The sequence below is a fragment of the Rhinatrema bivittatum genome, chromosome 9 (assembly GCF_901001135.1).
Source record: "Rhinatrema bivittatum chromosome 9, aRhiBiv1.1, whole genome shotgun sequence".
Lineage (NCBI taxonomy): Eukaryota > Metazoa > Chordata > Amphibia > Gymnophiona > Rhinatrematidae > Rhinatrema > Rhinatrema bivittatum.
The window spans coordinates 230,212,244-230,225,915 of NC_042623.1; the positions used below are offsets into that span (position 1 = coordinate 230,212,244).

Below are 13,672 nucleotides of genomic sequence, written 5' to 3' on the forward strand. Positions count from 1 at the left end.
TTTCGTCTTGGAAGTCGCATCGGCTGACCAACTTCGGAGCCAGAGTTGCCTTCTGGCTGCCACTATGGATGAGATGCCCCTGGCTGAAGTGTGCACCAGGTCGGAGTTCACATCCGTGAGGAAAGATATCGCAGTTCTAATGTTTCGACGGACATGGTTGCGTCCCTGGACAGCATCAAGCAGGCACGTGTCACCATGGCGCAGCAGGCAGCGATCTGCAGGGAACATAGCTGCGACATCAAATGACTGTTTAAGGATGGATTCTTGATGTCTGTGCTGGGCATCCTTGAGTGCAGCTCCTCCTTCGACTGGAATGGTGATGTGCTTTGAGACCACACAGACCATGGCGTCCACTTTGGGGAACCCCAGGAGTTCTTTGGCTGAGGGTTCCAGGGGGTATAGGATTTCTAGGGCCCGTCCTCCTTTGAAGCTGGTCTCCGGGGCATTGAATTCCAGGTAAATCAGTTGTTGTATGGCAAGCATTGTGAAATGGCATGAGGTCTGACGGAGCCTGATCAGAACTGGGTTAGTCTTTGGCTCTGCTGCGGAGCTTGTGCCGGGGATGGCCAGCGTCTTTAGGCTCAGAGACACAAGATCTCATAGCTTGTCTCTGGAGAAGAAACGCATCATGGTTCGTTGTGGTTCCATCCCTGGAGGGATTTCCCCTTCCTCCGAGGTGTCTGTGTCCCCAAAGGGGAGGCTTTTATCCAGAGGAGGCACGTTTCAAGGAGGTCGAGAGGGGCCTGGAAGGTTTTGCTCTTCTGGCGGAGACTGAGGCTGTGTCACAGGTAGCACCGATTGCGCCTGGAAGAAGATTTGCAGCCCTTTGAAGAATTCCACCCAGGAAAAGGTCCCTGGGTCCATATTGACTCCAACGGTGTTCCCCGAGGAACCCATCTGAGGAGGACCTGAGCCGAGGATAGAGAGGTCCGGTGTACTGTCATTGGTGGAGCCGGATTCCTCTACTGGCTGAGGAGGGCCTTGCCTAGGTTCCCCCAGAGCCTCTTCGCGCTGTAGGCACAGGGCAGAGGCCACTTCGTGTTGCGCAGCTCTCAGGTGGCAGGCTGGGCAGAGGGCTTGTCCCTTGGCTTTCTTGGCCAGTGGTGCCATGATTTGTGCACGTCTATGCGCTCGCCTAGAGGCATAGACATTTACACAATGTTCCTTGTAAAGGCTTTGCCTATATATATCCTTGTTTTAAGTTATCTGTAAACCGGCACGATGTGCAAACGGTTGCCGGTATATAAAATTAAATAAATAAAAAATAAATAAAAATAATTTGTGCGTTCCGGGTGCGCCGACGCTGTGCGTGCAAGATGCAGAAGATGTGCGTGCAGGCCTTAGGGATATGCGCGCGCCGCTGTGCACACAGGTTTATTTGTGCACCTGGCACAGATGCGCGTGCCACTGTGCGCACAAGTAGTTTGTGTGCCCGGCTCGCCGCTGTGCGCACAGTGTGCGGACAATACGGCGACCAAGGGGGGGGGGATTGGCACAGACGACCACGCCGGCAAGATGGCGACCCCCCCCTGGAGGGTCTCCATGTGAAAGGACCCTCGCACCGGATCGGGGCCTGGCCTGGACAGGGCTGCTCAACCTGATGGAACAGACGCCGGATAGCAATCTGTGCGGCTATCCGATCCTCGGAGACCGGAGACTTAAATAAAGTTTTCTACCTTACCTTGTCTTGGCGCTTCCCGGTCTCGTGCCGGGCGGTCTCCGGCTGCGGGGGGGGGGAGAGGGGAATACCTTCACCGCCATACTCTGTATTGCACCTGCTGCCTCTCAGCCACTCCCGTTCCTGGGGGCTAAGTCCACGCCAGGAACCGGCTACCAGACCGAGGCTTACCTCTGACGGATCCCGGAAATCACCTCAGGAATTTTCGACTGAAGGACGGACCCTTAGGTATCACCGCAGGAGAGCGGGGCTAGTCTTGTAGAGGCAAGATTTTTTTTCTTTCTTCTTTGGTTTGGATTTTCTAACGCTGTGCAAGTGTAGAGTCCCAAACTGCTAAGATGACAGAGAAATACTGGGGAGCAGTGCTTCCTGCACGGGTATATGTAGGCTGATGTCAGATTGACATCTGATTCCGTCTCCAACTGCTATCAGGAGTACACTATACCCATTGGTCCTGAGTCCATCTGCTACACGCTAGGAAATATAAGCTTAAAGGTCTCTCTTCAGATAACTGAATTAAGAGGAAACAGCTGAAAAGCCAAATACGCAGAATTCTCTTCCATTTTAGCCATTCTATTGTAAAAAGTTAAAAGCCCTTCAATAAAATTAGATAGTAATTGAGTGAGACTAGGAACATCTGATCATCTGCTACCCTCACCATGATTAATTACAGTTATACAAGTGTTTGGGAAAATTGAAATAACTGATTTGACAGAGAGCTACACAATTTCTTCTTGGTGCACATGGCTGATTTACCAACAAAGCAGCAACTATAATTTGATTGAGGTGTTGGTAGCGAGTTGATTGCCGAAGAGCAATGCTTCCTATTTATGAAACCAGCACTGGTGAAGAAGCTTAACTTCCATTTATGTGGAGGTATGCATATCTACCATGGCCTATAACCATGGACCTTCCAAGCCTTCCACAAGATGTTTATAAATTCCTGTGACCTCCATTCAGTTCTCCATGCTTCGTTGATATTAAAATTGCTTTGCTTAAGGCTGAAAGCATGGATCCAGAATGAATTGTGAGACTTTACTATCTCTAACAATAGAGTAAGATTTTACAAATAATCACAAAATAGGAAAATTGGTTCTTACCTGCTACTTTTCATTCCTGTACCACCACAGATCAAATCCAGACTCCTGGGTTTTGCCTCCCCCTCCAGCAGATGGAGACAAAGTTTTACTGCCACTTAATACGAGGTGCCACCTGCAGTCTCTCAATATTGATGTGTACCCAAGCCAGAAATGAAAGAAACAAAACCAACAACTTGAATAACTAACCTCCCCTGAACGAGCAGTGTGAAGAGTAAACCTTGAACTGAAAACCGCACCCACACAAAACCCTGTGTAGGACTAACAAAAACTTTTGCCATTCTTCAGAATAATCACAAAATACAGATCGAGCAGACTCTCCAATTTTCCTTTTCCTCCAGTGGATGGGACTCTGGACTGATCTGTGGTACTACAGGAACGAAAATTAGCAGGTAAGAACCAATTTTCCATTCCCTGTACATACTCAGATCAGTCCAGACTCCTGGGATGTACCAAAGCTTCTCTAAACAGTGTGGGACTATGAGAGTCCCACTTGAAGCACACCTTTGTGGCCTGGACATACATAGTAATGCCTGTCAAAAGTGTGCAACGATTTCCAAGTAGCCGCTCTACAGATTTCCTGTGGCGAAACTTGCTGACAGTCGGACCAGGAGGCCGCCCAAGAATGGGTAGAATGCGCCTGTAGCCCCTCCAGTTCAGGGCAACCTTGATAGATATATGCAGAGCTAATAGCCTCTTTCAACTACTGTGCAATTGTGGCTCTTAATGCCTTATGATCCCTTCTTGGCACCACTCCACAACACAAAGAGATGATCTGACAAATGGAAGCTGTTTGTGACATCCAGGTACTGCAACAAAGCGAGCTTCACTTCTAACCATCTTAACTTTAGCTTGAGGCGCTGTAGAATTCAGATTTGGGAAGGACGGGAGCTCTACTGACTGATTTAAGTGGAAAGACACCACCTTCGGTAGAAAGGATGGAACCATTCAAGGACACTCCCTCATCCAAAATCCTCCCTACATGATGAGGTCTGAGCTTGGAGATTCAATCGAGCTGAACAAATTGCCACCAGGAAAACCACTTTCAAAGCGAGATCCTTCATAGTTGCTCGTCTCAGAGGATAGAACGGAGGTGCACACATGATCTTTAAAGACCACGTTAAGGCTCCAGGAAGGGCAAGGCTTCTGAACTTGGGAAGACACAAATGTTTTGCTCCCCACAGAAAATACACAACGTCCAGATGAGCTGCCAGGAATACTCCTTAAACCTTACCTTGAAGACATCCCAAAGCCACCACCTGAACCCTGAGGGAATTAAAGGATAAACATCTGACCAAACCCTCCTGCAGAAAAGCCAAGATATACGCCACCCAAGCTCGCATTGGATTCACCCTCTGCTTGGAACATCAGGCCTCAGAAACTCTTCAAACTCTCTCATAGGTCAAGGATGTGGAAGTCTTCCTAGACTGCAGGAGGGTGGTGATAACCCCTTCCAAATAACCTCTCTCTCTCAAATGCTACCTCTCAAAAGCAAGCTGCTAGACAAAAGCGATTTGCCTGATCTAAGCAAACAGGGCCTTGGTGCAGAAGGTTCAGCAGATGAGCTAGCCGTAACAGCCCATCCACTGCTAGACAGACCAAGTCCGCAAACCACAGACGCTTCAGCCACTCTGGCACAAAAGGGAATCACGTCGCCAGGATGAATCTCTGTGCGTCGCAAGATCTTGCCCACTAATGGCCAAGGAGGAAACACATACAGAAGGACGTCAGTTGACCAAGGCATCTACCCCCTCTGCTTCTCTTTCTCTTCGCCAGCTGAAGAAATGTGGGGCCTTGGCATTGCGGAAGGTCGCCATTAAATCCATGCATGGCGTGCCCCACCTATGACTGATGAGGCACAGCACTTCCTTTGACAGCTCCCATTCTCCGGGGTCCAGCTGCTGCCAGCTCAGAAAATTCGTTTGCATGTTGTCCATGCCCACTATTTGGGAGGCTGCCAACCGATCCAGATGTTGTTCTGCTCAAGCGAACAACACCCGTGCTTCCTAAGCCACTGCTAGACTCTTGGTGCCCTCCCATCGGTTGATGTAAGCCACTGTTGTCGCATTGTTCAACAAGACCCTCCCCGGCCTTCCCCTCACCAGGGCTAGAAACATTTGCAAGGCCAAGCACATGGCTCTCGTCTCTAGACAACTGATGGACCACGAGGCTTCCTCTGCTGACTACTGCCCTTGCACAGATGGTTCTGACACACCACTCCCCACCTGGAGAGACTGGCACTGGTAGTGATGATCGTCCAGACCAGAATTTCTTTCAACTTAACTTGTCCGGAAGGAGCCACCAGGAAAGAATGGATTGAGCAAACTCCATAAGAGGGAGAGATAGCCAAAATTGCTCCGACAATGGGTACCAGCGAGATAGTAAAGCAGACCATAGATGCCTCATATGAGCAAATGCCCATGCAACCAATTCTAAGGTGGAAGTCAAAGACACTTCAACAATCCGCAAACTTGAGCTTGCAACTTGGAAATCCGCTCTTCGATGAACACCACCTTCCCCATCCTTGTATCGAAACATGCCCCCAGGAACTCCAAAATATGGAAAGGGTCAAGATGACTCTTGGACAGTGCCTATCCACCCCAATGATCTCAGGCGCCAGTGGACTAAGTCCACTGCATTCCGACAAAGGGTTTCCGACTTCGCCCGAATGGGTGCCGTCGCCAGACCGGAGGGCAGAGCGCAAAATTGAAAATTTTCCCCCAGATTCATGAATCTCAGATAATCGGGGTGGATTCCTATGTGCAAGTACACCTCTGTTAGATCCAGGGACGCCAAGTACTCCCTCTTGTGTACCGAGGCAATCACCGAACTCAGGGTTTCCATTTGGAACCCAGGAACCCTCAATGCCACGTTCACCTTTTTTTAAATTGAGGATCGGACGGAACGCACCCTCCTTCTTGGGAACTATGAAATAAATGGAATAGCGGCTAGTCCCCCGCTCCTCCAGGGGGACAGGAACAATGGCTCCAGGCCTGCACAGGCAACAAACTGTCTCTTACACTGTCAGCTTTTCTCCGTAAGTGCACGGGGAGACCGTAAACCGATCTCTTAGTGGCTGAGCAAATTCTAAAGCGTAACCTTGTTTTATCACGCTGTTTTATTACCCACTGGTCCTTGATCTTGTTTTATCACCCACTGGTCCTTGATCTTGGTCCACTCCTTGTAGAACACAGCCAGCCAGACCCCTATCACTAGAACTGAGGAGTGGACCAGCCTCGCATCATTGGGCTGATCTGGCTCCATCTCCACCCTGGGAAGAGCCATCTCTGCCGGACCTACACCCCCAAAAGGACTGGTTCCAGGATGGTTGTCTGCTCGAAATCTGCCTGAATACTTCCTGACGCTCTGGGCACCCAAAATCGCCAACTCCCTCTGAAGTGGGAAGAGGAGGAAAGGAACTTTTCCCTTTTGGCTTATCTTAAGCAATTTATGGACCTTATTCTCATCGAGAAACTTGATAATCTCCAAGTCTTTACCAAAAAGTGTAGTTTCCCTTTAACTGAGACTTGGATGAAATGCTGGCAGACCAATTCCTCAACCAGAGGAGTCTCTGAGCCGAAACCGCCAACATCATAGTCTTGGAGGAGGTCCTGATGAGATCATACAAGGCATATGCACTATACTCCACAACGGCTTTCAGCCTGTTGGGTTCTCAGATTCAGACAAGGACCTGTCCGCCTGTAATTGCTGCACAGAGTGTAAGCCTGCCCTCAACATAAAACTGCTATATATAGCAGCTCGAACACCAAGGGCAGACACCTCAAAAATCTACTTGAAGTGCACTTCCAGCTTTCTATCCTGAAGGTCCTTCAGAGCTGTAGAACCGACAATTGGAATGGTTGTCTTCTTAGTAACAACCGAAACAGAGGCACTCACCTTCAGAAGCTCAAGCGTATCCTCTGGCAAAGGATACAACTTATCCATGGCCCTGCTGACCTTTAGGCCTATTTCTGGAGTATCCCATTCCCTAAACAGCAAATGCTGATCAACTTGTGAAATGGAAAAGGACCTCGCTGGACCCCTGAAGGCCAACCATGACTGGGTCCACTGCTCCTAATTTGGATTCCTCTCGTGGGACCTCTATTCCCGGTTCCTCCAGAACCACAGGTATCAGGGGACCCAGCTTCTCCTTGTGGAACAACTGTACCACCTTGGGATCATCGCTATCAACAGTCGGGTCCTTCGATAACACCTGATTCAGTGATCCACCAAACCCGGATCCAACCCCGGAGGGTCCTGCAGCTGTCGATCATCCGCTCCTGAAGCTTCGGAGGAGCTGACCGTGGTGGATGGCAGCGCTGAGGCCAAGGTCCTCAGGCGTCACCTGACCCTCATGGCCCCCGCATCTCTGGAGGGCCTGGATCTCTTTGCTGGCATTATAAAAGCCCCCTTCTCAGATCTTGCGCCACACAGTCTTCCTGGCCTTATAGGCTTTGTGCAACAAAAGAACAAAATCTGAGAAGAACAGGAAGCATCAGAGTCTTCCTCAGGGCAGCGAGAGCCAAAAAGCCGCCGGAGGAACTGGGAGAAAGCAACTGAGCCGCTCGATCGAATGAACAGCAGAGCCGAGGTAAAAACGTGCCATCCCACGGCAACCCCTGTTGGCTCTCCTTTTATTTTTTACAAACAAAAACTTTAATAAGTAATAAAGTAAGCACTTCCCTCAAAGAATGGCTGCAGGCTCAGTCGTTCCCTCAGGGCATGTGAACTGGGACCCCCAGTTTTCAGCCCTGTCCAGCAATCAAGGAGCGAGCTACAAAAGGGTCCCTGACCCCTCCTCATCCGCCAGCACCTAACAACCCCATGGGAGGCAAGCACTACTGAACTCTGCAGTCCATTTTTTATTAAACTCTGCAGGCTCTGCACCTTTACCATTTGCTGGAGACAGAGAAATACTGAGGGACTGCAGGTGGCACTTCGTGTTAAGTGTCAGTAAAACTTTCTCTATCTCCCTCTGCTGGAGGGGAGGCAAAACCCAGGAGTCTGGACTGGACTGAGTACGTACAGGGAAACTTTCTTGAAATAACTCGGAACTCAACATTTAAAGGTTGTAAGTCAATATTGCTACTAGAAGGAAAAAAACCTGTATTCTTACCTATTAATATTTTGAACTTTGTGCCAGGAGAATTTTGACTCCAGTCTTCTGTGTGCAAGAGCAATCACTCGGAAACCTTGCTTAGTATATTCCTCCAAGACTTCCGCAAAATCAACAGGAACTAAAATAAATCGGCAATTAGTACTAAGTGATTTCCAAAAAATATTTTGGCTGCCTCTGAGTGCTAAGCTAGAATGTTATTCCTTTACCTGTTGTAGCTTTACACAAGCTAGCAACTACCTCAGGTGCACCCTTCACATAGGCATCCATCTTTTTCTCCCCTAGGATTCTTGCTACGACACCCATCCGTTGTAATGCTGAAGAAAAGGGAAACTGACGGACAATCCCAATCTCATATGTGGCCTGTCCAAAACATAGAAAAAACAAACATGACAAATTCAGCAATTCAAATGCCACACTTTTCCAGTGATCACCTATTTTCAGCTGACATGTTCTGGGGATGAAATGGTGCTAAACTTGCATATGTCCGAATAAAGCAGAAAATATGTAGACTACATTGATATGTATTATGAAACCTGGAATATTCCTGGTCTTTTAGGGGGAGGTTTTCAAAGTAATTTATGTGCATACCTACTGTCGTTCTTACAAATTAGACTGGAGCTCTTTGTGCATACAAGTAGGTGCATAACCCAGTTGTCTATGTAATTTTATACAAACTGTAGAGAGGTGTTCCGGGGACGCGAGGGTGGAGTCTGAACTCCCACACATACGCATACGCTTTATAAAATGAAAATGTAAGTTACACCTTCTGAAGAGGAAGTGTAACTTTACGCAAGTTAATCTATGCATGTACCACGCCAATTACCAGAGAGAATTTATGCATATGAGCTTGCTTTGAAAAGGGCAGCTAAAGTTGGTGTGTATAAGTTACATGAACGTGTTTAGCTCTTCCCACATGGTTATAAAAATTATCCTCCCTATGAGCAACTTTCAAAGCAAATCCAGCTGGGCTAACACGGAATGCTCTCTCTCTGAAAACTGGCATCCTCAGGCAGACTGACACATACATCGTCTTCCACAGCTGGATTGCAAGAACGCTGCTGGAGATGTTCAGGTCTCTCTCACACACACACACACACTTTCAACACATCCTATTTATACCTCGCAGCTGCCTGCACAAAACAGTAGGTGTAACATGCATAGATACCTTTAATGTGCGGACTTTATGCTAACTTTCAAAGAGAAACTACCTGCTGTTTCACTGCTTGTTTTGTTTGCGTTTTTCTTTCCACCATAAATGGTGAAAAGGGGAAAAATGGACACACAAGGGCTTATAGATTTTTTCCTCTCAAACGTTTTGCGTTCTAAAAACACCTGTGCACATTACAAATGTCCAGGCTATCTGAAAATTGCCACCTTACTTTGGAAGGAGAAATTATGTCTTACCTGTTAATTTCCTTTTATTTACTTCTGCTACACCAGTCCAGAACCTATAGGTATATCCTCTCATTATTATTATTATTATTATTATTATTATTATTAAAGGCTTTTATATACCGACTTTCTTGATACAAATCAAATCAACTCGGTTTACATCGAACTAAGCAGTAACTATAACTAATCAATCAACAAGGAACAATTTAAAGGAGAAATAAAAGTTACATTATAACAAGGATATCTCATTATATCCTTGTTATAATATATATATAATTTATATATATAAATTATATATATATATATATATATATATATATAATATATATATATAATTGTTATAATATATATATAATTATAATTATAATAATAATATATAATTATATATAATATATAATATATATATAATATATATATAATATATAATTGTTATAATATATATATAAATCTCATCCAGTGCAAATGGAGGCAGAGTTCTAAAATGTTTTTTTAAATGACATCGCTAGAACGTAAGTGATGAATAGAATACATTCAACCAGTTTACTATTGTCAAAGCTATAAATAAACAAAAGAAATATTGTGAAAACATAGCAAATTTAAATTTAAACCTATAGTGCCACAGCCAAAAGGCTGAAAAAAAAATTGAACAAATAAAATGAATATCAGCAATGCTATTTTGAAGGAAACCATGCCCAAATGTAACAAACAGTAAAAATGAAACACTCAAAATAAACTGATTAGAAATCTTATCCTCAAATATACAGGGCGGGGTTCTGGACTGGTGTAGCAGAAGAAAAGGAAAGAAAATTAACAGTTAAGACATAATTTCTCCTTCCATTACCTTCTGCTCCACCAGTCCCAAACCTATGGGAAATACCATTTAAGGGTGGGTGGATAACAATCATGCTTTTAAGTTAGATGAACCAAAATTGGCATCTTGTCTAGCAAGAAGATCCAACCAATAATGCTTTGCAAATGGTTCCAAGGACTCCCATGTTACCACCTTACATATTTCTAATGTACTTACAAAACATCTTTCAGCCCAGGAAGACATTTATGCTCTTAATGAATGAGCCTTAATCATATTAGGAACCAATTTACCCTTCAGCATGTAAGCTAAAGAAATAGTATTCTTTAACCATCTAGTAATTGAAGTCTTCAAAGCTGCTTCTCCCTTTTGTGGACCACAAAAAACAAAAGAACCACCAACCTTTACGACTTCCGGAAAACCCTTGTTCCCTCAAGATGTTTTAAACATCTCTTAACATCCAAATATCTTAAAGACTGTAGATCTTTCTTACACTCTCTTATTAAAAGAAGGTAAAACAATATGTTGATGTAAATGAAATGAAGACAACTTTTGGTTTAAAATAAAAAAGAAGGGATTGGTCTCAAAATAAATAAGTTCTTTGTAAAGCGCAAAAATGTAGATTGTACAGATAAAGCCTGTAATTCCGAAATTCGCCTTGCAGAGGTAATAGCAACTAAAGGGACGGTCTTAAGTGTTAAATCCTTAACTGTAGAGTCTACTAAAGGCTCAAAAGGTGAACCAGTTAATGCTCGTAAAATTCTATTTAAACTCCAAAGAGGAAAAACTGGTTTTACCAGAGGACGTAAATACTTCACACCACATAAACGACCAACAACTGTATGAGAAGAAATTAAGCTACCATTAACCTTTCCACGAAAAGATGAAATGGCCACAATTTGCACCTTCAAAGAATTTTAAGACAAACCTTAGTCCAAACCACCTTGCAAAAAGGAAAGAATATCTCCTATCTGCACTTTCCATGGAGATAATCCCTTTTTCAAGCAAAAATTCTCAAATATACGCCAAACTCTTATATAAGAAAGAGAAGTGGATCTTTTCCTTGAATGTAACATTGTACCAATAACTGAGTGCGAATACCCTCTATTTGCTAATCTTTTCCTTTCAATAGCCAAGCCGTAAGCCAGAATGGAGTTGGATCCTCCATTTCTATAGGACCCTGATGTAGAAGACTATTTGAGGGAGTAGAAAAGAGGTTGGTCCATCAGAAGTCTCATTAAATCTGCGTACCATAGTCTTTTTGGCCAATTGGGTGCAACTAGCACCACCAATACCTTTCCTCTCTCTATCTTCCTCAAAACTCAAGCTATTAAAGGCTATGGAGGAAAAAGATATAGGAGATCGTACCCCCTCCAACTCTGTTGAAAGGCATCTATTCCTTTGCTGTTCAATTCTCTGTGATGACTGAAAAATCTTTACACCTTTTTGTTTTGATTGGATGCCATTAAATCTAATTGATGTGTGCCCCATCTCTGAACTATTTCTCCTGGATCTATTATGTTCCGACTTAAATAATCTACTTGAACATTGCTCTGATCTGCTATGTGTTGGGCTGTCAAATGTAAAAGGTGACTGTCGGCCCAAGCAAACAACAGATTTCTCTCCTCCAACACACTCTGACTGCGAGTTCCTCCCTGTTTGTTTATATATGCCACTGCTATTGCATTGTCGCATAATATCTTTACCGCTTTCCCCTGAAGCTGAAAATACAGAAGAGCCAACCTGATAGCCCTGGTTTATAAACTAAACTATTTATTAACCACTTTTTCTCTTCCTGACTCCAGAGTCTTTGTGTGTAAAGATTCTTGTAATGAGCCTCCCAACCTGCCAAACTGGCATCCATTGTCAAAAGCTCCCAAAATGGAGTTTCTAGAGGCATTCCCTTTTTCAAATTCAATAACTGAACCCACCATCTTAAAATTGCACGAACCCCTTAGGAAAAAGGAAGCCAAACCTGATAATCCTGAGCCTGAGGATCCCATCTGGAAAGTGGCAAAACCTGCAGGGGCCTCATGGTCGATGCCATCAGACCTAAAACCTGAAGGTAATGCCACACAGTTGGGGCTCGTCTTATAGAAAATTCCTTTATCTGGGCACAAAGTTTTAAATGTAGAAATTACTTACCTGATAATTGCATTTTCCTTAGTGTAGACAGATGGACCCAGGACCAATGGGTATAGTGTGCTCCTGATAGCAGTTGGATACGGAGTCAGATTTCAATCTGACGTCAGCATGAGGCTTTGCTCTCCAGTTTTCTCCTCGAAAAGCAATTATGGCTATATGTGTTTGGATAATTTTCTTTTTTTATTAACTTGAGTAACTTGATTAACTTGAATTGGTTGACGTGGTTTCTAGCTGGAGACAGCCAGGACATTCAACCGAGAAGCGCCAACACCTGGTAATATGGGTGTCTGAACTAGAGATAAGGGTTGGCTTACCCGTGCTTGTGTTGCACTCAGGGGATGTCCCCCCCGAGGATTCTTGATTGCGAGTCAGCCATGGGTGGGGTGCTGAGACAATCTGTCTACACTAAGGAAAATGAAATTATCAGGTAAATAATTTCTACATTTCCTAGCGTGTAGCAGATGGACTCAGGACCAATGGGATGTACAAAAGCTACTCCCGAACCGGGTGGGAGGCTGCCTGTGGCCCATTTAGTACTGCCCTTGCGAATGCTGTGTCCTCCTTGGCCTGAACATCCAGGCGATAGAATATCGAGAAGGTGTGGATGGCGGACCACGCTGCCGCCCAACAGATCTCTTTGGGTGACAGCATCTTGGTTTCTGCCCAGGACACTGCCTGGGCCCTTGTGGAATGGGCCTAGACTTGTAGAGGTGGAGGCTTGCCTGCCTCTACGTAGGCTGCCTTGATTACTTCTTTGATTCAGCGGGCTATGGTTGCCCGCGAGGCCGCTTCTCCTTGCTTCTTCCTGCTGTGAAAAACGAACAGATGGTCCGTCTTTCATACAGGTTCCAATCTTTCCAGGTATCGGACTAGGAGTCTGCCGACATTCAGGTGGCGAAGAAGGCGCGAATCTTCAGAGTCTTTATGCTCGACTGGAGATGGCAGCGAGATGGTTTGGTTTAGATGGAAGTGAGAAACCACCTTTGGCAGGAAGGAGGGTACCATGCGCAGCTGTATGGATCCCGGCGTGAATCTGAGGAACGGCTCCCGGCATGATAGTGCTTGAAGTTCGGAGATTCGACGGGCTGAGCAGATTGCCACGAGGAACGCCGTGTTCAAGGTCTGGAGCCGTAGGGACAGACCGCGAGTTGGTCTGAACGAAGCTCCCGCTAGGAAGTCTAACACTAGATTGAGATTCCATAGGGGTATCGGCCACTTTAGGTGTGGCCGAATGTGCCTGACCCCTTTTAAGAAGCGGGAGATGTCTGGGTGGGCCGAAGCTGGCTAGAGCAGCCAGTTGCACCTTGATGGAGTTGAGGGACAACCCTTTGTTCACACCGTCCTGCAGAAATTCCAGGATCATGGGGATTTTGACTGTCTGTGTCACAGTTCTCACACCAGGCTTCAAATATTCTCCATACTCGTATATATGT

The 13,672-nt window shown here is 45.4% G+C and overlaps 1 protein-coding gene across 8 annotated transcripts in view; it reads right to left on the reverse strand.

Moving 5' to 3' along the window:
- ATP13A3 (ATPase 13A3) overlaps window positions 1–13,672 on the reverse strand; it is a 535,999-nt gene that overhangs the window by 220,675 nt on the left and 301,652 nt on the right. For all 8 annotated transcript variants that reach the window (XM_029615360.1, XM_029615358.1, XM_029615363.1 and 5 more), the window contains 2 exons: window positions 8,101–8,254; window positions 7,892–8,012 (listed from right to left, as the gene is read on the reverse strand). In XM_029615360.1, the coding sequence (XP_029471220.1) occupies window positions 7,892–8,012; window positions 8,101–8,254 (275 nt within the window). The remainder of the gene's footprint in view (window positions 1–7,891; window positions 8,013–8,100; window positions 8,255–13,672) is intronic.